The 25162-nt window shown below is 40.3% G+C and overlaps 1 protein-coding gene across 2 annotated transcripts in view; it reads right to left on the bottom strand.

The window, feature by feature from the left end:
- The window catches only part of SYTL5 (synaptotagmin like 5), a 238301-nt gene that overhangs the window by 144280 nt on the left and 68859 nt on the right, over positions 1-25162 (bottom strand). For both annotated transcript variants that reach the window (XM_023763930.1, XM_023763935.1), the window contains exons 3-5: positions 16593-16708; positions 15117-15225; positions 11492-11629 (exon numbers count right to left, since the gene is read on the bottom strand). In XM_023763930.1, the coding sequence (XP_023619698.1) occupies positions 11492-11629; positions 15117-15225; positions 16593-16708 (363 nt within the window). The remainder of the gene's footprint in view (positions 1-11491; positions 11630-15116; positions 15226-16592; positions 16709-25162) is intronic.

Raw genomic sequence — 25162 nt, 5'->3', positions numbered from 1 at the left:
GTTGTAGAGTTAGGTAATTTATTATCATTGTTTCTTGTTTTTTGCAGTAGGCTTGTAGAGCTATGAACTTCCCTCTCAAGACTGCTTTTGCTGTGTCCCATAGGTTTTGGATTGTTGTGTTTTCATTGTCGTTTGTTGCCATGATGTGTTTTATTTCTTCTTTGGTCTCTCTGGTAACCCAGTCATTGTTTAATGGCATGCTATTTAGTCTCCATGTGTTGGATTTTTTGGATTGTTGTTATTGTCGTTGATTTCTAGTTTTATGCCATTGTGATCTGAGAAGATGCTTGATATGCTTTCTATCTTCTTGAATTTGAGGAGACTTTGCCTGTGACCCAATATATGGTCTATCTTTGAAAATGACCTATGTGCACTTGAGAAGAATGTATATTCTGTGGCTTTGGGGTGAAATGTTCTGAAGAGGTCACTTAATTCCATCTGATCTAGTGAGTCATTTAGGATTGATGTTTCTTTGCTGATTTTTTGTTTAGAGGATTTGTCCAATGGTAATAATGGGGGTGTTAAAGTCCCCTACTATGATTGTATTGCTGTCAATCTCTCCCTTGAGCTCCTCCAGAAGTTTTTTAATGTATTTGGGTGCTCCTATATTGGGTGCATATATGTTTATCAGAGTTATTTCTTCTTGTAGGATTGCTCCGTTTAGTATTATGAAGTGGCCTTCCTTATCTCTTTTTATGTCCTTCACTTTGATATCTAATTTGTCAGATATAAGTTTTGCTCCTCCACCTTTTTTTCATTTCCATTCGCCTGAAAAATCTTTTTCCATCCCTTCACCATCAGTCTGTGTGCGTTTTTGTTTTTTTTCTGAGGTGGGTTTCCTGTAGACAGCAGATATATGGGTCTTGTTTTCTTATCCACTCAGTTACCCTATGTCTTTTGATTGGGGCATTTAATTCATTTACATTTAAAGTTATTATTGATAGATACTTGTTTGTCGCCATTTTTATTCTTTACCCCTGTGTTACTTCTTCATTTCCTATTTTTTCTTCTTACAGCAGACCCTTTTTGCATTTCTTGCATTGCTGGTTTGGTGGTAATAAACTCTTGTAGTCCTTTTTTGTCTTTGAACCTCCTGATTTCACCCTCAATTTTGATTGATAGCCTTGCTGGGTACAGTATTCTGGGATTCAGACCCTTGCCTTGCATGACTTTGTATATTTCATTCCATCTCCTTCTGTCCTGGTGTGTTTCTGTTGAGAAATCAGTCACTAGTCTGATGGGGGATCCTTTGTAGGTAACTTTTTGTTTCTCTCTGGCCGTTTTTAAGATTCTTGCTTTGTCGTTGGTGTTTGCCAATTTATAATGTGCCTTGGCGTCGGAATTTTGGGGTTCATTTTGTTTGGGACTCTGTGAGCTTCTTGGATTTGTCTGAGTTTTTTCTTCCCTATATCAGGGAAGTTTTCTGTCATTATTTTTTCAAACAGGTTTTCTATTCCTTGCTCAGTTTCCTCTCCTTCTGGCACCCCTATTATGCAGATGTTGTTTCATTTTGTGTTCTCCCAAAGTTCTCTTAGGCTCTCCTCCTGCTTTTTAATTTTTTTTCTAGAAGCTGCTCTGCTTTGGTATTTTTCCCTACCTTGTCTTCTAGCTCACTGATGCGGTCCTCTGCTTCTTCTAGTCTACTGTTGATGCTTTCTATTGAGTTCTTTATAGCAGTGATGTCATTTTTCATTTCTTCTTAGTTCTTCTTCATTTCCTCTTGGTTCTTAAACATATTGTTGAATTTATCTTCCATTCTTTTCATCCACCTTATGACCATTTCTCTGAATTCTTTCTCTGACAGGTTGCTTGCCTCCATTGCCTCCATTTCATTTATTTCCTTTTCTGGTGATGCCTGTTTTTCTTTCATATGCGGGATGTTTCTTTGTCTCCCCATAATCTCTCTTCTCCAGGTGTTTGGTTATGTAGTTCCCTCTCTGCTGCATTGATTTAAAGGCACAAAATACAACACAGCAAGGCACAACACACAAGGGACTGAACACAAATGTATTCATGATACTAATAACCCCAAATAAAGGTGACCACCAGAGAAAAGAGAATTAGGGGATAAGGAAGAAAGAAGAGAAAAAGAAGAGGAAAGGATTGCAAAAATGAAGTTGGGAAAAGGAAAAAAACTTAAGAGAGAAAAGAAAGAGAATGAAATAGAAGAGCAGAAGAAACTATTTATATGGGGAGAAAACTCCAATAGAACAGCCACTAATCCCAACAAATTCCAGCAACAGATCCCTAGAGATGAATGCAAACTACAAACAACAACTAATATCAAGCGAGGTGAGGGAAAACAGAAGCAAAAAATTACTGGGGGAAAAAATCAACAGAAAAATAAAAAGCAAAAGCAAAAACAATCTCACAAACAAGCATAAAAAACCCCAATATACTCAACAATCAAGCAAACAACAACAAAACGACAAAGAGAAAAAAAAATTGGATAGTGAAGAAAGAGAAGAGAGAGCTGTATATGGATTTAGAGCAGGGGATTGGAAATTAGATATATAAGTCGGGTGAAATTTTAATAGGGGGTAAAAAGAAGGAATAGGGAAAATCTAAAGCAGGAATAGGGTAAGAGAAACAGGACAACAAAAGGGGAAAAGTGAGGAAGAGAGTTTTGGCATAAAGGTAAAGTTGAGGTAGAGTAAAATGATGCTAAAGGAAAGATGAAAATAGAATGTAGAACACTAATCCCAAAATAAAATAAAGAGAAAATAAAATGACACTATAAAAAAAGGTAAAATGGTAGTAGTAATAATGCTGGTTAAAAATAAAAATGTAGTAATTAAAAAGGTAAAATCAGGTGATGAAAAAAGAAAAAAAAATAGTTTCTTGAGTAAAAGGTGAAAAAAAAATTGTGCAGTAGTGAAGGTCCTTCACTTCCTCTACTCTTCTGATTGGGACGCCTTAGTCCTGTCAGGTATTCAGGAGAGTGTTGAATTTCCCTGTGATACACTGTTCCTCCGTGTTGTAAACCACAGTCCTGATTTTAAAGCAGGCAGTATTTGATTTTCAGAATGCCTTTTTGCGTGTTTACAGAAGAGTCAGTTTGTGGTTCAGCCCCTGGGTGGCAATGTTTCTGGATTGACCTCCAAGGCTATAAGTCCTCTCTAGCCAGTAGTTAGGTTTTGTTTTCCCTATCGCACTTAATACTGGTTTGGGAGAGTCGACTGCCCCAGAACTGGTTCTTTGATCGTTACTTCCCGCTCTGATTCCCAGGTTCCACAAAAACAACTTTCCCCTGCAATCTCTGTGAGTCACCCCAATTGGGCTATCCTATGTACAGTGGGGCCTTGACTTACAAGTGTCCCGACTAATGAGTTTTTTGAGATACAAGCCGTCTCTCGGCCGATTTTTTGCTTTGAGTTGCGAGCTAAAATTCGCGTTACGAGCCGGCTTCAGATACCCCACCGCTAGTTGGCGCAGCGAACGTCACAGTGAACACCACAACATCAGCCCAGCATCACATGTCTCACTCATTCACTTTTTGATTTGACATATGAGTAATTTGAGTTACGAGCTCCGTCACGGAACAAATTAAACTCGTAAGTCAAGGCCCCACTGTATTGGGTTTAATAATCAAACACAAAGATTTAAGAGGGAGAGAGAGAGAAAAAAAGAGCCAGAGAAAGTGCACGAACTGGCAACCCTCCACCATCCAGCTCTGTGTGCAGTCTCTTCTGCATGTCCTCTCTCCCCTGGCACTAAGCTGCTTGCACACTGGCAAAATCCGAGGCTGCCTTTTTGCACCCAGTCCAGCTATGGGCTTATTTTTAGAGTTCCCTTCTGCCAGCAGCCCTGCGGGACCCCTTCCACATTCACGGATCACGCTGGCCCCAATGGCTGCGGACTTTGTGGGGCACAGAGTTCCCCCGTGTGCGTTCCTCTCTCCAACCTGGATTGCAAACCGCACCTTTAGGTGAAATCTGACCTTTCCGTGAGGAGGAGCAGAGCTTGTCTGAGTCCACGTAGTTGCGCTGCTTGAGATGATCCCTGGATGTCGTGGTTGCAGAGTATCTGGATGTATACCCTTCCGATATAAGCCACTCAAGATGGCGGGGTCTCCGCGGCTGAGCTGGCCGCTCTGGGAGAGATTTCAGCAGCAGTGGAGGCTGCCGGATTAGGGAAGCCCGATTTGGTAGTCTCCAACAGTCCCCTTTCTCCTGGAGTCCTCTGTCTTTCCCAGGTGCAAACTGTCTCCCAGCTGAATCTCCTCTGCCAATTTGGGCTGCATGGTACTGGTTTCAGCTGCTCACCCTATCTGCTCCGGGACAAGGCACGGGACACGTCCGTCTATACCGCTGAAATTTTAGATCTCCCTTCTCCAGGTGGGGAGTTTCAAACCCACTCCAGTCCAGGTCCTCTCATCCAGGGTGGTGTCTGCACCAGTTCTGCACTCAGGAAGCCCCATGGGAGCGCAGTGGAGGGGAACACAGAGGGCAAAAGGCGATGAGCAGGTAGGTCTGGGCACAGGCAAGGCCCTTCTGTCAGGAAGCCTCAGGGCGCCAGCCAACTCTTAGCTGTGAGGGCCTCAGCGATCAGGAGCTTCCGCTGCGAGAGGCCTCGGCTGGGAGACGTGGTGTGTCTGCTGTGAAAAGTCCTTTTTGATCTCTCCCCCTTACCCCCATCCTCCTCTACCTTCCCTCTGAGATTTGCTGGTCTGATCGATGCATCTCTGTCTCTGAATCTGTTTTTGTTCATCGGTTTATGTTGTTCATTATATTCCACAAATGAGTGAGATCTTGTGATATTTATCTTTCACTGACTGGCTTATTTTGCTTACATAATGCCCTCCAGTTCCATCCATGCTGTTGCAAATGGTAGGAGTTCCTTTCTTTTTACAGTAGCATTCCATTGTGTAGATGTACCACAGTTTTCTAATCCATTCATCTGCTGATGGGCACTTAGGCTGTTTCCAGATCTTCACTATGGTAAATTGTGCTGCTATGAACATAGGGGTGCATATATCCTTTCTGATTGGTGTTTCTGGTTCCTTGGGATATATTCCTAGAAGTGGGATCACTGGGTCAAATGGGAGTTCCATTTTTAACTTTTTGAGGAAACTCCATACTGTCTTCCATAGTGGCTGCACTAGTCTGCATTGCCACCAGCAGTGCATGAGGGTTCCTTTTTCTCTGCATCCTCACCAACACTTGTCATTTGTTGATTTGTTGATGATAGCCATTCTGACAGGTGTGAGATGGTACCTCATTGTTGTTTTGATTTGCATCTCTCGGATGATTAGTCACTTTGAGCATGTTTTCATATATTTCTTGGCCTTCCTTCTGTCTTTTTTTGAAAAGTATCTATTTAGGTCCGTAGCCCATTTTTTGATTGGGTTTTTTATCTTCCTTCTATCAAGTTGTATGAGTTCCCTGTAAATGTTGGAGATTAAACCCTTATTGGAGATAACATTGGCAGTGGGCTTTCTTGTTGTTTTGTTGGTGGTTGCATTTGCTGTGCAGAAGCTTTTTATTTAGATGTGGTCCCATTTGTTTATTTTATCTTTAATTTCGATTGCCCTAGGAGCTGTATCAGTGAAGATATTGCTTCAGCATATGTCTGAGTTTTGCTGCCTGTGGATTCCTCTACTATTTTTATGTTTTCACATCTTATGTTTAAGTCCTTTATCCAGTTTGAGTTTATTTTTGTGTATGGTGTAAGTTGGTGATCTAGTTTCATTTTTTTGCATGTGTCTGACCAAATTTCCCAGCACCATTTATTGAAGAGACTGTCTTGACTCCATTGTATGTTCTTGCCTTCTTTGTCAAATATTAATAGTGGTTTGGGTCGATTTCTGGGTTCTCTATTCTATTCCATTGGTCTACATGTATGTTCTTGTGCAAGTACCAGGCAGTTTTGAGAACAGTAGCTTTGTAATACAGCTTGATATCTGGTATTGTGATCCCTCCTACTTTGTTCTTCTTTCTCAGGATTACTGTGGCTATTTGAGGTCTTTTTTTTATTCCAGATGAATTTTTGGAGAGTTTGTTCTAGGTCTGTGAAATATGCCATTGGTATTTTAATGGGAGTGCATTGAATCTATAGATTGCTTTGGGTAGTACGGACATTATAATGATGTTGATTCCACCAATCCATAAAGACGGTATGTTCTTCAATCTGTTTATGTCTTCCTCTATCTCTTTTTTCAGTGTCCTGTAGTTTTCCGAGTACAGGTCTTTTACCTCCTTAGTTAAGTTTATTCCTAGGTATCTTAATTTTTTTGGTGCAATGGTAAATGGGATTTTTTTAAAATCTCTCTTTCTGTAAGTTCACTATTGGTGTATAAAAATGCCATAGATTTCTGGGTATTAATTTTGTATCCTGCTACATTGCCGAATTCATTTATTAAGTCTAATAATTTTTTGAGCTAAATCGCTTTTTATCTATACACAAAACAAATCAGTACTGACTTTGTAGATATAATCATGACTTAAAATTAGAATACTCCCACTTTGCTATATTCAAATTACTAGTAAAAAGATGCTGCTTAATTGGCATCTTAACTGCAAGGAACTCAATGAAAATTAAATTTTGGAGAAAAAATTTTACTTCTAATGAAAAAAGGACTGATCATATATTGATAGAATGAGATTCATAAACTCATTTTGCAAAAATAATATGAAGAAAAATGATTTGCTTAATCATGAAAGTATCAAACAAGCCTCATTTCCTGGAGAGAGAGAGAGAGAGAGAGAGAGAGAGAGAGAGAGAGAGAGAGAGAATGGGAGAGATCAGGCTTGTGAAAGAGTGTGTGTGTCAGCAGGAAAGTAAGCACATGTGCATGTATGCACAAGAGTGTGTGCCAGAGTGAGCGTGCACACAAGGGTTCATGCTGGAAATGCAGGTGAGGATTAGCTTAGGGCTAGTTTGAATAGTTTGGTCTCTGCTTTTGGATCAGAGGCAATCAAAACATCTTTGAAGTTTCATAGAGGCTATGCCAGTCAGTTCAAGACCTCCTGAAGAGTAGTGAAAAATATTTGGATGAAATCATATGTTTGGTATATGGTTGGGTGGGGAGGAAGAGGAAGTATGAGAAACCAGTTGGCTATGAGAATGTAGCAGTCCCATGGTAAAATGCTTACTATATCCTCCAAAGTCATGATATAAATGCTTCTGAAAACCATAGCATCATTCTTCATTTTTTACTGAAGAGAGTGAATTTTAAATTCAGTTCCATTTTCCCTTTATTTTTTTTAAAGATCGTTGTTGACATTCTACCCAGAACCCCTTGGACCTCTTGGACAGGTCTGATGTGTTCATGCCTAACTTCTGAGTGTTTTCTGCTAATAGTTTGCACATGTGAGCTTCAGAGATCTGCCCTTTAGCACTAAAGATAGAAGCCTAGAAATGCCTTGGAGTGTGTCTGCAGTTCCTCATAGTAGAGTTGTCAGGTAAAATACAGAACTCCCAGTTAAATTTGAATTTCATATAAACAATAAATAAGTTTTAGTATAAATATACTAATATTTATATAGTATATGAATGAAAATAGTATTTCATTGTACATACTTGAAAAAAAAGTTGTTTATCTGAAAATCAAATTTACCTGGGCATCTTGTACCTTTATTTGCTAAATCCATAAATCTATCCAAGGGAATTCATATCCAATGCACTGATTGTTACAAGAGTGCAATAGTCTCCTCAAAATGGAAAAACGCAGAGATATACTCCAGAGCCCCTGAAAGGATCAAGCTAAGTCCTCAAAATCAGATCCCACCTGAGAGAGCACATTGCTTAGTTTCTTCCCCTTCTTAATTTTGCTTCTCTTAGTCCCTTACTGTATCCTTCTGGAATCATTTCATTAATAAGTCACTTGTCTATGAATACTGGTGCAAGGGTCCATTTCTGGGAGAGCAGGACTTAAGATAGATATCTCACAAATCATACCACATCGATAACTCATCACAAGGTAAAAGGGGTTCGAAATCAGTACATTGAAGAGCATTCTGTTTAATAATAATAGTTTACTTTTATATATTTTTTAAATCTTCTATGTCTCGTCTCCTATGTCAACTCCCTAGCAACCAGTGAAGAGCATGCTCTTCTAGGAGGCTGCCAGGCTTTGCCTAACCCATTCATTCCTTTACTGTTTTGAAATGACTAAAAGAAAATAAAGTCAGCTAGGTATCTGATAAAACATCATTCCAACTGTGATATGGTGTGAGTTTTAAAAAAGAACGCCTAAACTGTTCCAGGAAAAAAGCAATGTACCATGATGAAACATACATTGTGGAGGAGACAGGGAAAGTAATTGCTAAAGTAAGGTAATAGACCATAGACTAGGATCTTACACTCTCTTTAGGGTGTTCTATCATCTAAAATGAATTACAGTGGAGAATGAAATTCTGCTTGCAGAACCTAAGAAGGAAAGAAATCCTGCCAGTTTTACTATTGGCTTTGCAGAATTACTGGATCTTCAAGCAAACAAAAGGGAGTTAACAGCTTTAGGCGATGGGGGTAAGAGATCAACCGAAGGACTTGTATGCATGCATATAAGCATAACCAATGGACATAAGACACTGGGGGGTAGTAGAGGCCAGGGGATTGTCAAGGGCGGGGGAAAAAAAGGACACATATGTGATACCCTTTGTAATACTTTAAGCAAAAAAATAAATAAATAAATAAACAAATAAATAAATAAATAAAAAAGAAAGAAAGAAAAAATTGGCCACCTCATGTCCCAGCTTTCTAAGGCATAATTTGGGGACAATGTAACTCAACTTACTGGGGAATTCTATTAATGAGCCATCATTGTAATAAATGCAGGTTCTATGCAAAGGACATTTTGCTCTACTCATCTCCCAAACATCTTTACTTTCTTAATGGGAAAATATTGTTCTTGGCATGCTTAAGCCAAAGCACCCCTGAGTACTGTATTCTGATGATCTGTATGCCATTTCAGGTATTTACAATTTAAAAGATAAAGTCTACTTGAGACCTCCTTCCAGTTTACCAGAAAAACAAGAAACCCCTGGGTCAATACACTTGTATTTGGTAAAACATGTCCATCTGGCTTTATAGCCTTACTAGAGGCCTGGTGCACGAATTCCTGCACGGATGAGGTCCCTCTGGGTGGCCTGCAAGGATGGGGCCTAAACCTGCAGTCTAATGCTGCCTGCAGCTCCTACCTGCTGCTCCCACTCATCCCAGCCCCACTGTACCTGCTGCGGCTCGTGCCCAATCAGTCTCTACTGGGAGAGGCTTGCACTGCCATAGCAGCGCTCACCAACCATGAGCCCTGCCTCTGATGCCCTCCCAAGGGGAATGGCCTGCGAGATTGGGCCGAAACCAGCTCTCCAACATCCCCTGAAGGGTCCTGGGTTGTGAGAGGGCACAGGCCAGGCTGAGGGACCCCACCGTTGAACAATCGGACCAGGGAGGGACCGCAGGAGGGCTCCAGGGCATGTCCAGCCCATCTCCCTCAATCCCTATCAGCCGGACCTTAGCAGCAAGTTAACCTACTAGTCAGAGCATCTGCCCCCTGGTGGTCAGTGCATGTCATAGCGAGCGGTTGAGCAGCCTTAGCATATCATTAGCATATTATGCTTTGATTGGTTGTTCAGTTGTTCTGCCGTTTGGTCTATTTGCATACTACCCTTTTATTATATAGGACCTTTTATTATATAGGATGGTTATTTATACACAGTAGTAGATAAGGCACAAGGATTAAACCCAGGCAGATAGACTCTACAAGAATAGCCAAGCACTGTGATATTGGAGAGCATACCCCTTATTCTTGAGTAACTATAAAAAATTAATTTAAAATGGAATAATCTAATTGTGTTTGTTGGGTGTGGGGACTTATGGTGGGGTTTTTTTGTTTGTTTTTTGAGCAAGGAACTCCATATTTACTCTTTGCATATATAATGTCCCTCTTAAATGATAGCCTGAAGTGTAGCCAAGATGGCTCATCCATGGAGTCCCTGAGAGGTTGAGCAAAAATAGCAACACTTAGTTTTTTGCTTATCATCTCCAAATAATTTTGATGTCTGAGAGTCAGGAGTTCAACCATGCAAAACAAACGTTTTTGTGGGACACAACATTGGGTTTCCCTCAAGGGAAGTCAAAGGTAACTATTTCAAGGGCAAAGGCAAGCAGTTTAAATTTTATTGTAAAGAAAATGATCTATATTCTTGAAAATTTGGAAAATACTGATTATAGTGATGATTTTTTGATAGTAGATAAATGATTTATTTTATCCTTCCATATGTTTTTCTGTGCAGTTTTACATAAAGAAACACTAGTTTGCAGAAATGCTTAGGGAAAAAACAGCAACACAGGTATGGAAAGTCACCGTGAAAAAAAAAATAGACTTAACAGTCAAAAGAGTGTCCTCTCTAGAGGGTTTGCTGTTCTACATTCTAAAATGAATAACAGGGAGAATGTAATTCTGATTGCAGAACCTAAGGAAGTTCTACTTCTTTTTTTAAATATATTTTTGATTTCAGAGAGGAAGGGAGAGGGAGAAAAAGATAGAAACATCAATGATGAGAAAGAATCATTGATCGGCTACCTCCTGCACGCCCCCACTGGGGATTGAGCCTGCAACCCGGGCATATGCCCTTGTCTGGAACTGAACCCGGGACCCTTGAGTCTGCAGGCCAATGTTCTATCCACTGAGCCAAACAAGCTAAAACAGGGAGTTCTACTTCTTAGCTTTGCAGAATTACTGCAGCTCTAAGCAAGCAAAAGTAAGTTAACATTTGGAAGAAGTAGAGAAACATGAAGGTAGATCTTTTTCTTATCACTGCCTTCGAAAATACACTAATCGTGAAAGTAAGCCTTGACTTGTGCCCCAGCAAGATAAAGAAAATCAAGCCTGATATAAAATGATTGGCTATGCTCTTTTTAATTTTTTTCTTTATTTATTAAGGTATTACATATGTGTCCTTATCTCCCCATTGCCCCCCATCCCCCCACTCATGCCCTCACCCCCCTGTTGTCTGTGTCCATTGGTAAGGCTTATATGCTCTTGACAATTCTTTTTATTTCCCTTTACTTTGCTTGGCAAGGTGATAGCTCTATATATAGGAGCTTCTCACTTGGCTCCACTGATAACAAGTTAGAGGAGGTGGTACTAGAAAGAAGTTGAATTTATGGGAATTCTCTAAGGCAGTTCAAATGACGTTCGTAATTTTTAAAAAGCTACAATGAATGTATATGACATTTAGAGTTTTCTTTTTCAGAAGGTTTAGCAGAAAAAAGATCAAGAAATCAATTAAAAGAATTTATTTTCCATTTGAACTACAGCCCTGAGTCCCAAAACATAAAATCTCATCCCTGCAGGAAACACAGATGATTTCAATAGCTGTACTTCCAGAAGAAGTATAAGTTTTCATTTCAACTAAAAATATTCTCCTGGCCTTTCATGTTATTTTAGGGGTTTTCTAAGAGGTGATATTTCACAGGCACCTAGAAGTAGTGTTTGGATGGAAATACATCTTATCCTCAGGCTATACCATTGTCCAATTTGTCTTACCTGTCTGAACTGGGGGCTGATTTCAAATGCCGAAAATTTCGGCTATCTAAGTCCATGCTGTAGCTCCACCCACTTTCAGTGTTTGGAGTTATGATGATTTCTCCTCTGGCTGCTGATCTGAACTTGCTAAGAAGAAATCTGAAGGTATATAAATAACTATACAGTGGGTCCTTGACTTATGAGTGTCCCGACTAACGAGTTTTTCGAGATACGAGCCATCTCTCGGCCGATTTTTTGCTTTGAGTTGCGAGCTAAAATTCGCGTTACGAGCCAGCTTCAGATACCCCACCGCTAGTTGGCACAGCGAACGTCACAGTGAACACCACAACATCAGCCCAGCATCACGTGTCTCACTCGTTTACTTTTTGATTTGACATATGAGTAATTTGAGTTACGAGCTCCGTCACGGAACAGATTAAACTCGTAAGTCAAGGCCCCACTGTATTTAAAAGATAAGAAATAAAGCATTTTAAAATATAATTTCAAAAATACCATTTTTAGTACTTTCAACAGTAAATGATTTTTCAATAGAGTGGCCTTGGGACTGAGAGGTTGTGGGGAGTTCCCATGCCTCTACAGTACAGTGTCAATGGTAGTAGTAGAAGAAATTATGACATTCTCCCAAGGCCATAACACTTGCTGGTAAGTCAGGCCTCTGTCCATACTAAGAAAAATGCAACTGACTGGGAACTCACCACTCTCTGGGTTGAGCCTGTTTTCAGGAGTGTTGAGAAAAAAAGAGCTTGAATTCATTTTGAGGGGAGCTCAGATGATCCTCTGGGACAAACGGAGGTGGCAGCTTATTAGACTGCAGCTCCATGACAGCCACAAATTTCACCTTGATACTTCCTGCCAATATGCCCCTGAGCATAAACTGATGCCTGGCAAATACTAGAACCCAACCAATTTTTGTAGAATGAATGACTAAACCCATGTGGCTGGAACTATCTTTATCTCTTCTATAACATTTTTCCCTGTTGTACTAAAGTGTGAACAATAGAGTGTCTCATATAGTATGAAACCTGATTGCATTTCACTAAATTATTTAGAACTTGAACAAAAATAGCTTTTAGAAACTAAGGTTCAAGTCATGATCCACGCTACTAATGCCCCAAACATAGGGTTTTCAAATGTGCTTTAATAAAAAAAGTTGTATTATTTTTGTGATGGCTCTGGGAGAGACCAGTTCATTTACTCAACATTCTACAGTTTTCTAAGGAGGAAATGTATTCAAAGGTACTAGGACAATCTTGATGGAATTTGCCAAGTTATCTCTGTTTCAAAAACACTGGAAGATTGTCTTGTCAAAAGCTTGAATCTAATTGGAAAATTAGATTTTTTGTTGAGAATAACACTTAATATAATCTTAACCTGTGCTGCTCTGAGACCCACCTGGCACATGTCCTCACCTCTGAACTTCTACTTAAGGTGTCTCCTCTACCTTAATCACTCTCCCCCTTTTTGCTATCTTGGACCCCAACTATCTTTCAAAGTCCTCATCAAGTCCCACTTACAATTTGATGTCTTTCCTAATGTCCCCTGTGTCCTCCTGACAGTGATTATCTATGCCACTTATTTAACATTTACTTAATTATCTACTGACTTATGACATCTCTTGTAGTTAATACCTTGCCTTGTTTTAGAAAGGCTTTCAAGCAGCTCATATTATCATCTTATAGTTTCCTAAATTTTTTCTATACATATTAAAATTTCAGGTATGTACCTTTCTCCCCAACTAGGTGTTTACATTCCTTGAAGACCGAGAACCATCAGATCACAATTGTGAGTTCCAGAGGGGCTCAGTCCAGTGCTATGACTATTTTTTTTAACAATTCCAGGTGTATATAATTCATTGTGCTGGACAGCTATTTACTAGTATTTTCTCCAAGCTCTAAGCTCAACATTTTGCTGTAAACCTATGCAGTGGTGCCTAAATTGGGGTCTGCAAACTACAGCTCCTAGAAGCAAGCACCTGTGGGATCTGAGTTACTTATTCAATCAAGCCATTGATTGTTTTTGACAAGCCAGGCACCATGCTGTAGCACAAAAACAAAAAAGCAACAGGCCCAGTACCAAGGGAGCTTACAATTAAGTATATGTGTGTGTACGTGGTGGGGGGAGGGCAGTGTGTGTGTGTGTCAGAATGAAATGTAAGGAGTGATGCACAGGCACAGGGAGTTATGAGGAGTGATGAATGCAACATGATAGGAAGAATCAATACATGGGATGTATGGTTACTCTAGGCTAACTTCTCCATTCATCTCTGCTAATTAATGAAGACATGGTTAGTCATAAGTGTTTTAGTTAGAGGACATTTAGGTTTCATTCCTACTTGCAGTTCAAAATTCTAAAAAATAAAAACAAAAAACCAACTTTCTGTAGAACCAGAAAAAGTCTCAAACACTGGCAGTCTCTCACATTGATTTCTGATGAGAAAATGATGCAATACTACCTGGAAATTACCATAAAGTAATTTGGTGCATATTAGAACTCTCACTACCTCAGCCACAAAACTAATCAACAGCTGCCTGAGAAATGAAGACTGAAAAATGCTGTGAAGCAGTAGTTTGACTTTTGGTCCTCGTAGCCAGCATTTTATGGGCCACTTTTCCCCCTTGGTGGAACTCTTGTCCCCATTTTTCCAGGCCTCCTTGAATCTTATTTCCTGACTAGAGGCCCGGTGCATGAAATTTGTGCACTGGTGGGGGGGGGATCCCTTCAGCTCAGCCTGCACCCTCTCCAATCCGGGACCCCTCGGGGGATGTCCTAAACTGGCAGTCGGACATTCTTCTCACAATCCTGGACTGCTGGCTCCTAATTGCTCACCTGCTTGCCTGGTCACCCCTCACTGCCTCTGCATGCTGGCCTGATCGTCCCTAACTCCCCTCCTCTGCCAGCCATGTCACCCCCACTGCACCCTCCCTGCTGGCCTGATCGCTCCTAACTGCGCCCCCTGCCCCTGCCGACCTGGTCACCCCATGCAGCCTGCTGTTCAGTCGTTTGGTCGTTTCTCACTAACTCCCCTGCCAATCTGGTCATAGGCAGCCATTTTGTGAGGGCGTGACAGTCAATTTGCATATTACCTATTTATTATATAGACATGTATCCTATTACTATTCTCAGTAACTGACACATACATTGACTTTGTGAATTGTAACTGAGGTGCCAAATGTGATTTTTCCCCTTAAGAAAACCTGCATTTTAAACAGGGGATATAAGGTTTTTCTGTCCAATTAATAAGTATTTGATTTGGATATTTCACATATCAGCACTCAGGATGGGGGGAGGAGTGTTGACATTCTACAATAAAATCAGTCATCACCTCTTAATATACAGGACTAGCCCTGACTTGAAACCTACCTAGAAGTGATGGTAACCACTTGGTACAAGACTGGATATATCAAATGCAAGAAAAACTCTTAGATGTTCAGATCAGAGAGAACTTTTATTCACCTAAGACTGAAAGTAATTAAAACTGCATTTCCTCAGGAGAATGTAACCTTCGTTGAGTCTCTGACATTCTCTGGGTCACTGAAGTGACATCAAGACTTCAAATACTGAGGAGTCTTTATTTCAGAGGTGTCCAGAATAAAGGTAAAAAATTCCCTTGGAAAGGCTGTCTTACCCCTTTTCCTTGGACTCATCATGGCTGGCCTTCTGCCCTGTAGAAGGTGAAGTGTTTGACTTTTCTGCATCCTGGTGGTTTTTCTCTTGGCTTTGTATTTCTTTAGCTCCTCATTAAAAATAATCAGAAGACAAATTCATATACAAAATGGCTAGAAATGAGAACAATTTTCTATTCTTCATCCACTTTCCTACATTAGCACAAGACAAAGAAGTCTATAATAATTGTCAATGATATGTCCAGCCCTTCCTGCCAGACTTTAAAACAAAGGCATTAGTCTCCAGTGTCTTCTAGGAACAGGCCAGAAGATACCTTTACTACACCACACATGAGAAATATGCTCCTAAACACAAGTTTTATCCAATACTTAACAATTAAATTATAGTTTGAATGCACAGAATAGCATTCTCAGGGTGGGCTGTTATTCACATTTGGTGACAATATAATTCTTCATTGAGTGAAACTGCCCTGTGCTTTTCAGACTATGGAATATCTCTGACATCTGACTGTTAAATGCCATTAAACCCCACCCTTGGATTTCTAAATGCTCCCCTCGATTGGGGGAGGGAGCACAATGCACAATATTATGTCTTGGTTGAGAACCACTGGATTAGAAACAGTAACATATAAAAGAAATCTGAAAAACATCTTGTTGAAAAGTCAAGGATTGCCCTAACCGGTTTGGCTCAGTGGATAGAGCGTCAACCTGTGGGCTCAAAAGTCCCAGGTTCGATTCCGGTCAAGGGCATGTACCTTGGTTGTGGACACATCCCCAGTAGGGAGTGTGCAGGAGGCAGCTGATCGATGTTTCTCTCTCATTGATGTTTCTAACTCTCTATCCCTCTCCTTTTATCTCTGTAAAAAAATCAATAAAATATATTTTTTTAAAAAAAGAAAAGTCAAGGATTGTTTTTACAATGTGACAATGTGAGTTATTTAATTCATGTGGTTTGTGTTACTTCCTTAAATATTTAGTAAAATATTGTAAGTGAATTCAGTAAAAGAACTGTCTATGATGAAGATAAATATCTTCTTTAAGAATCTGTGTATCATATATATAGAAAATCAGTGTGTATTTTTTTCTATTTATTTCCTCTTCCCTTGTATGAATTGCAAGTTTAGATTTCATGTTTTGAAATGACCTAAGACAGTGGTCGGCAAACTCATTAGTCAACAGAGCCAAATATCAACAGTACAACGATTGAAATTTCTTTTGAGAGCCAAATTTTTAAACTTAAACTATATAGGTAGGTACATTGTTACTAACTTAATTAGGGTACTCCTAAGGCTTTGGAAAAGCCACACTCAAGGGGCCAAAGAGCCTCATGTGGCTCGCGAGCCACAGTTGGCCGATCATGGACCTAAAAGATTCAGAAAATTTAACTGTGCTCATTTGCTACATAATAGAGGGAAGTTATTTAGCCTGAAAAAATGAAGATTAAAAGAATTTTGAAACCAAATAATTGCTTAAATTACCTGGATTTCTTCTTAAGATGGACTGCCGGACAACATCAGTGCCTAGAACATTGACTTGCTTGAAACGTTTTGCCTTTTCTTCAAAAAACCATTCACCAGTTATAATTCTCAGCTGCCTGCACAGGGCGAAAATGAGGAACATTGAAATTCAGTTATTTAGCTAAATATATATCTCTCAAAAATCCCGAATTAAGTAAAAAACTGGCAGTTATTTATAGAGTCCATCTCAATCTCTGCAGTATTATATGGTGGTTATTATGGTCAGTATTAGTTGAATATATACTATGTACCAGGAACTGGGTGATTGATTTTTATACTTAATATATTTTTACCCACATAACAACTCTATATAAACATTATTATCCCCATTTTACAGATGAAGAAACTCAGACAGAGCAATAAAATGACATGTCCCACATCACATAGCTGGTAAATAGGAGAGTTAGGATCCCATCCCAAGCAGTCTGGCTTAGGGCTCACGTTCTTAACCACTGAATTAGTAGGTAAATAATTTTCAGTGGAAACACATGAAGGTTTTGAATTAAAAAGGAGCCATGATAAGACTGTTTTAGAATGACAACTTACTTGTAATATGATGATGGGGTTAGAGTAACGAGAGAATGGGACAAAGAGACAGATTGTCCATGACAATAATCCAGAAGAGATATGACAAGACCCATGCTAGGGCAATGGCAAGACTAACAGAGAAGAGAGGAAAAATTAAAAATGTAGGTGGTAAAAGGGCTTGACTGAATTTCACAACCAATTGAATGTTGAAGGTAAAAAATAAGGATCTTTGAATAATCAAAGACATCTTTTAAGCCCCACTTGCAATAGTAACACAAACTCTTTACCCCAATTACACAGGCTTATTACCAGAACATGGACCATCTCTATCATTGGGAAAATAGTATTTAATAACCACTGTCCCAATACTTCTATGGAAGGTTGTAATTGAAAATGAGGTTGAAAGATAGGATTCAGTCATATAATGGAAATCTTTGAATGTTATACTAAAGTTAGAATGCCATTCTGAAGGCAATGGAGGAACTCTGGCAGTTTTTTTTAAGTTTAGTTTGGATCATATAATCTCTGGAATATTATATGGAGACGGGAAAAGCCAGAAGCTGACAGGCCAATTAGGATGTTATTGCAATAGATGGCATATAAAATTATGAAGATGTAAACCAGGGTATCATAGGGGCAAGGGATGAAAAGAAATATGTAGATACTCGAGTCACTGAGGATGAGAATCAGCAAAACTGGTGACAAATCCAATATGGTGGCTGAAGAAAAGCAGCTGAGAGTCAAATAGAGATTTCTAGCTCCAGAATATTATATCCATGTGATTCAGAAACTGATTGGACTTAGAAAACAACAATTGGATTCTAAATATAAAAATCATTCCAGAAAAATATGCCAAATTATTACCAAAGCATTTACCCTGAAATTAGATTTCTGAACACACGAGAAAAGGTAAATTATAAACAGTTTCTTTATTGAGGAAAGAATAAAAATGCTATACTTGGAGCAAATTATTCATTGAAAAGAAAGACATCTCATGTACATCACAGATTTATTTCCAAGTTGCTAGATCACCTAATGGGAAGCAAGGACTGTTGAATTAGCTCCAAAACTGTATAAAATATGCTTATAAAATATGTCAAATCTAAGGAGATCTAATCTAGAAAAACAAATGTTTGAATGGGTTAAATTATTTCTGTATACATCTCAAGTGCTCTATGGACTTATATATCATTATTTAAAAATCTAGGTGGTAATTGTGCTATTCTAAATTCTAAAACTATCTCCTCAAGGTTCCCATCCCTTAGTATTAAGCCAAATGATAATCTAGCTACTGCTATGATTAAACTTTGTTTATGGAATTAAAATTTGTTTATGGAATTAAAATTTCTAATCATCTCACCCTAAAATAGGGAGATTGTCCTAGATCAGGGGTGGGCAACCTTTTTGTGAGTGCGTGCCAAAACCAGCAAAATCTCTGACTCAAAATTCTTCTGCGTGCCAACCCTAATTTTTTGAGAATATGTTACGCCTACTTGATATCTCTTAAGGTGTACGTATGTGAAGAACCTTAAAGAAATAATAAAATTCATTCGAGCGACAAAAACACAGTATATAATGATGAAAAATACATTTATTTTTTAATGTATACATGTACACTGATAGTCCGACAGAACACTTTATGACTCCGTTTGATATTATCAGTGGGACTTTTGCTGCTGCATCACTGATGACAGAGATTTGACATCAGGTTTATATTTCGTGACCTTCAGAGATATGCATGAGCTACTACTTTCATCCATCAGGCTACTCCTATTATGAGACTTAACAAAATTCATCACTGAGAACAAAGATTCACAAGCGTATGTGGATGAAAACATGGAGAGTAACGCTGTTGCAAAGTTTTTTAAACAGAAAAAAATTTCTGGAATGGCATTCCAAGTCCTCAATAGTTCGTTTTCGACACCTCTCTCTGGTACTCCTGTCTCTAATCGTTTTTTTTCAATGTTTTCCAAGTCAACTCTAAGGTCAATAAATTTCTGCTTCCAAATTGAACTACTCTGAAATTCAATCAACTGCATTTCAAAGTCAGCCATGTCTATCCATGAAAACATTTGTAAGTTTAGTTCCTCCAGTTTCATGCTGTCTGGAATCCTCATGAATTTTGCTGTCTCTTCCAGTTCTCTGAATTTCGCAAATCTTGAGAAGAACTGCTCAATAGTTGACTCGATGATGTTTAAAAATAGCTTTTGAAGACTTTGACAGTCTGTTCTGTTATCTTTTGGGAGGTCTTTGATGTGCCTCTTGAGGTTTGGGAAATATCTAAATCTCTCACCATCCACATCCCTCTTAAAGACTTCCAGGTTCTTTTCAAAAGCTTTTATGTAAACAAACATAACATCAAGTGTCTTGCCAGTTCCTTGTAATTTAACATTTAAGTCATTCAAATGTTCACAAAAATCTGCAAAGAACATCAGTTTAGAAACCCACATTGCGTCAGACAATTCTTGGTAAGAAACATGTTGGTTATTCAGAACCAAACCTCAGCTAAGCCATCGAACATTGTTGTACATTTTCAGTCCTTTATACACAGATTCAGTAAAACTTGAAATTGTCTTTTATTTAATGTAATTAACAACATTGGTAACTGTTTGCATCACTTCCTGCTGTTCAATCAGGCCAGCTTTTGCACATAAAGCCTCCTCCTGTATGATGCAGTGTATGACCAACTTCTTTCGCAAACAGATTTACAAAACCTGCCTTCTCACCAGTCATGCAAGGAGCACCATCAGTGGTGACGGACATTACTTTTGAAAGGTCAATTTGTTTAGAAGAGAATTCGTTCATAACTGCTTTACATATTTCAGCCCCGGTAGTATTCTCAGGTAGAGTTAGAAGGGCAACCATCTCTTCACATGTTTCATCACCTTTACAAAGTCGAGAAAAAATGGCCAGCCTAGATGACGATGTAATGTCTGTACTTTCATCAATACAAATAGAAAAAAATTGACATGAAGACAAATCTTTTAATTGTTCAGCAGTATTACTCGCCAACTTAAGTATCCTATCCTTAACTGTTTTCCTGCTCACGGACAAATCTTTAATGCGCTGAATAATCTTTTCTTTTTCTGATAAATCGTCAAAAAGGAAAGGTGCACATTCTAGCCAAGTTTCTTTAATATGCTCTCCATCACTGAGTGGTTTTCCATGTTGGGCAATGACTTTTGAAACTTCAAAACTAGCAGCAACTAAGTTGAAACTGGACCTGCCTGAGATGAAGTTCATAAAATTATCAGCCTGTTTTTTTGTTTTGCTGAGTTCACGAGAAATTAATTCTCTTGTTCCTCTTCGGTTTTATTGCTTATGTTCTTATGAACACTTTCAAAAATGCCTTTTTACAGAAGATGTTCTGCAAACAATAGTTTCAGAACAGAAAACACATAAGGCTTTGTTGTCTTTCTTAATCACACCAAACTTTTCTGTCCAGTATTTTTGAAATTCTCTAACATCCTCTTCAGCTGAACGACATCGTTTCTTAGCTGGTGGTCCTGACATTCTGCACAATCTAGAAGGACAGAAAAAATACATGAGATGATGGTATATGTGAAAAAGGTGAAAGAAGAAAAGTAAAATGTCAGTAAGTGATTAATTAGCTTGATCAAACTACTGTACTGGTATTACTTTTTAAATTAGAGTAAATATAAAGAAAAATAGTTTGCTATCCCTACAAAATGGTAAGTCGGGCGCGACGCAGGGAACAGTAAAGATAAAGCATGTAAAAAATCACAAAATGTAGAACCTTTATTTATAATTCATAATACATTGTATGCATATCAGTTATTATTATTTTTATTTATAAAATTTGGTTTATGGGTAACAACAAAAATGTGACAAACTAAAAATATTTCCTAAGGAAAATAACAGAATAAAGAAGAAAACATAGACAAATACAGCATAATGTAATAGAAGTATGGTAATTATGTAACTTACTTCTCTGGGCAGACGGATACGTGTGATGATGACGTCACTGGGTTACTGCTGCAGCGCGTATTGAGAGAAACATAGAAATTTATTCCCCTTTCGTTAGGACCAGTGGACAAAGCGAGAGAGAAGGTTTCATTTTTATAGAGTGAAATTTTGAATAAGTAGGTAAGGCGGTAGTCTTGTCAATGAAAACCCGTTGCGTCTGAGGCTGAAACCAAAACACAGGTCGGATCTAGGAAGGCAGGGAGAGTTAAGGCAGAGGCATAGAAATTGCTCTTCCCCTCTCTCGTCAATCCATGTCTATGGTCTTTAAGATAACTTGTTATGTAAAATTATTAATTTATCTGAGATGCACCTACACTGAATTTATCTGAAAAATAAAAAAGTCGATATTAAGAAAAAAATTGTAAATGGAAGATTAAAAGAGAGGGTTTCGCGTGCCAGCAAAAGTTACTGGCATGCCATGTTTGGCACGCGTGCCAGGGGTTGCCCACCCCTGTCCTAGATTATCTTTATGGACCTGAAGTAATCACTAAGCCTTTAAAAACAGGAAGAAGAAGAATTCAGATGCTGAGATGTTGTAAAAGAAGAGAGATTTCAAATGTGAATAAGATTTGATGTGCTAAGAGGACTCTGAAATATAGAGGTCCACATGAAGGACCACAGAGGGAGGCCTCTAGGAGCTAAGGCTGGTGCTTAGCTAATAGCCAATGAGAAAATGGGAGCCTCATTCCTACAACCACAAAGAATCAGATTTTTCTCACTGCAACGAACTTGAAAGTGGAATTTTCCCAGAGCCTCCTGATAGGAGTTTAGCCAGTCCATATCCTGATTTCAGTCTTGTGAACCTTGAGGTGAGAATTAAACCAAACCAACTCAGACTTCTGAAATATAGAATTGCGAAATAATATATTTCTGTTGTTTTAAGCTGCTAAAATGTGCTAGTTTGAGTGGTGGTAATAGAAAACTAATCTATCCATCTATCTATCTATCTATCTATCTATCTATCTATCTATCTATCATCTATATACTAGAGGCCCAGGGCACAAAAATTTGTGCACTTGGGTGGGTCCCTCAGCCCGGCCTGTGCCTTCTCGCAGTCTTGGGCCCCTCAGGGTCCCCTTCCACTGCCTGCTGGCACCAGTTTTTCTCCAGCGCCCGGAACCCAGGCCTTTGCTCTTCACCTGGGAGGGGCTGGCGTGGCGGGCTTCGATCGCAACTGGCTGCTGGGGCCCCGGGGGTGGAGCCAGCATGGCGGGCTCAGTGCTTAGCTCTGCACCTGCCGCACAAGCCCCAGTGGCGGTGCCGGCGCGGCGGGCGAGGAGCTTAGCTCTTTGCGGGCTTTGCTCACAGCACCTGCCCAGAGCCAGCGGGCTTCGTTCCGTCGCTTGGCGCCTACATATGCAAATTAGCCGCCATCTTTGTTGGTGGTTAATTTGCATATCGCCCTGATTAGCCAATGGGAAGCATAGCGAAGGTACGGTTAATTAACCTTTTTGTCTTTTATTAGATAGGATATATATAAAAAGCCAGGGTCTGTAATGTCCAAAACGACCAGAGTCTCGACCGAACACCAGAAGTCAGTTGTGCAGTCAGTGCTGGGTTGCCATGGTGACCCAGAACTGACTGCCATGCTGCAGGAGCTGTGGCAACCAAGCACTGACTGCTGAGGGGGCTGTGGATCAGGCCCAGAGAGAGGTCCAAAGAGAGAAGCAGGGTCTGATCTGCAGCCTCTGTGGCAGCTGTTGATCAGCCCTTGCCTCTCTTTCTCTCCGCACCTCACCAGCAGCTGCGGGAGCTGCTGATCAGACCCACCTCTCTGATCAGGCCCACAGATAGGTACTGGAGACACTGACTGGCATAGAAACTAACCAATCAGAACCTAACCTGGGTGAACTGCGAGGAGCCAATGGCTGCCTAGGAGGTGCAGCTTCTGACGCTGACTGGCATAGAAACTGACCAATAAGAACCTAATCTGGGTGAACTGTGAAGGCAGAACCTAAGGTGGGGGCTTAGGAGGTGTTTTAAGGCAACAGCTGTTTGGTGTAAGGCAGGGGTCCTCAAACTTTTTAAACAGGGGCCAGTTCACTGTCCCTCAGACCGTTGGAGGGCCGGACTATAGTTTAAAAAAAAAATCTATGAACAAATTCCTATGCACACTGCACATATCTTATTTTGAAGTAAAAAAACAAAAAGAGAACAAATACAATATTTGTATTTGCATGTGGCCTGCGGGCCGTAGTTTGAGGACCCCTGGTGTAAGGTCTAAGAAAGCAGTTCAGCCCTAACCGGTTTGGCTCCGTGGATAGAGCATTGGCCTGCAGACTGAAAGGTCCCAGGTTTGATTCCGGTCAAGGGCTTGTACCTTGGTTGCGGGCACATCCCCAGTAGGAGGTGTGCAGGAGGCAGCTGATCAATGTTTCCCTCTCATGGATGTTTCTAACTCTCTATCCCTGTCCCTTCCTCTCTGTAAAAAATCAATAAAATATATATATTTTTAAAGAAAGCAGTTCAATTATTTAATGACCGTTTTGGCAGTATAGTGCATATGGCTGGCTACCAGTCCAGATATAGGGATTATGTGTTTTTGTCTGCCATGAGCATCTCCTCCTGCCGAAAAAGGCTTCCCCCCCCCATTTAAGCAATCCTATCCTATATAATCTATCTATACTAATAAAAGGGTAATATACTAATTAGACTGGGTCGACCGACCATCTTCCAGATGTCTGACTTCCTTCCTGTCAAAGCCATGGTGTTGGGGACTGAGAGAGAAGCAGTTACGGGCAATCAGGCCGGCAGGGGAGGGCAGTTGGGGGCGATATCAGACCAGCAGGGGAGGGCAGTTAGGGGTGATCAGGCAGGCCTGCAGAATGGTTAGGGACGATCGGGAAGGCAGGCAGGTGAGCAGTTAGGAGCCAGCGGTCCCAGATTACGAGGGATATCTGACTGCCGGCTTAGGATATCCCCGAAGGGGTCCCCAATTGGAGAGGGTGCAGGCTGGGCTGAGGAAACCCCCCATGCACGAATTTTGTGCACCAGATCACCAGTACATTAATAAAACAGGAATATATGTATATATTTAAATTTTTACCTGATGATATTTTTCCATTGATTTTTAAAGAGAGTGGAAAAGAGAGGGAAAAACAGAGAGAAATATAAATATGAAAGAAACACATTGATTGGTTGCCTCTAGAACCGCCTGGACCAGGGCCTGGACTTGAGAGGATCCTGCAACCAAGGTATGTGCCTTTGATTGGAATTAAACCTGGAACTCTTCAGTCCACAGGCTGATGTTCTATCAACTGCACTAAACCAGCTAGGGCCTGAAATGTATATCCTATCTAATAAAGAGGGAATATGCAAATTGATCGTCATGCCATCACAAAGATGATGGCACCCACAGCGTAGGCGGGATTTCCATAACACAAGATGGCAGCGTCCACAGAAGAGGCGGCATTTCTGTAACAAAAGATGGCTGCACCTACAGTGGAGGCCAAGTTTGTGTAATGAGCCTTAATGAGCAATCAGCAGGGACCTGGGGCTGCATGGAGCCGGGCTTGGCTGGTTGACCTCAGGCTACGCACCCCACCAGACAGTGCTTGACGGGGACCTCAGGCCATGCCCCCCACCCCGGTGCTGGGCCAGGGGACCTCAGGCTGTTCCCTTTGCCCCGGGCTGGGGGACCTCAGGATGTGCCCCCAGACCCGGAGATGGGCCTGGGGACCTGAGGGTGCGCCAGCGGACATGAGGCTGTGCCCCCCACTTGGTGGGGCTTGACAGGGTTGGGGCAGGCTGGGTCTGAATTTTCCCAGTGGGGGTGGGGTCGGCCAGGTCTGGGTCTCATGTAATTTCAAGACACGCATGGGTGGGCAGGGACTTGAATCTGGGTCCCATAGTGCTCCTCAGACTCTGACAGGAGGAAGATTTTCATACACATTTTGCTAATTGTCTTTCATCTCTGACACTTCTATTATAAATAGCAAATAGCAATATTAAAATATTTCCTCTAATTAATTCCCTTTTAATGATGTGCACAATTTCATGCACCAGGCCACTAGATA

The sequence above is a fragment of the Myotis lucifugus genome, unplaced genomic scaffold (assembly GCF_000147115.1).
Source record: "Myotis lucifugus unplaced genomic scaffold, Myoluc2.0 scaffold_4, whole genome shotgun sequence".
Classification (NCBI taxonomy): domain Eukaryota; kingdom Metazoa; phylum Chordata; class Mammalia; order Chiroptera; family Vespertilionidae; genus Myotis; species Myotis lucifugus.
The sequence above is the reverse complement of the archived record's forward strand: the minus strand, read 5'-3'. Positions and strand labels throughout refer to the sequence as shown.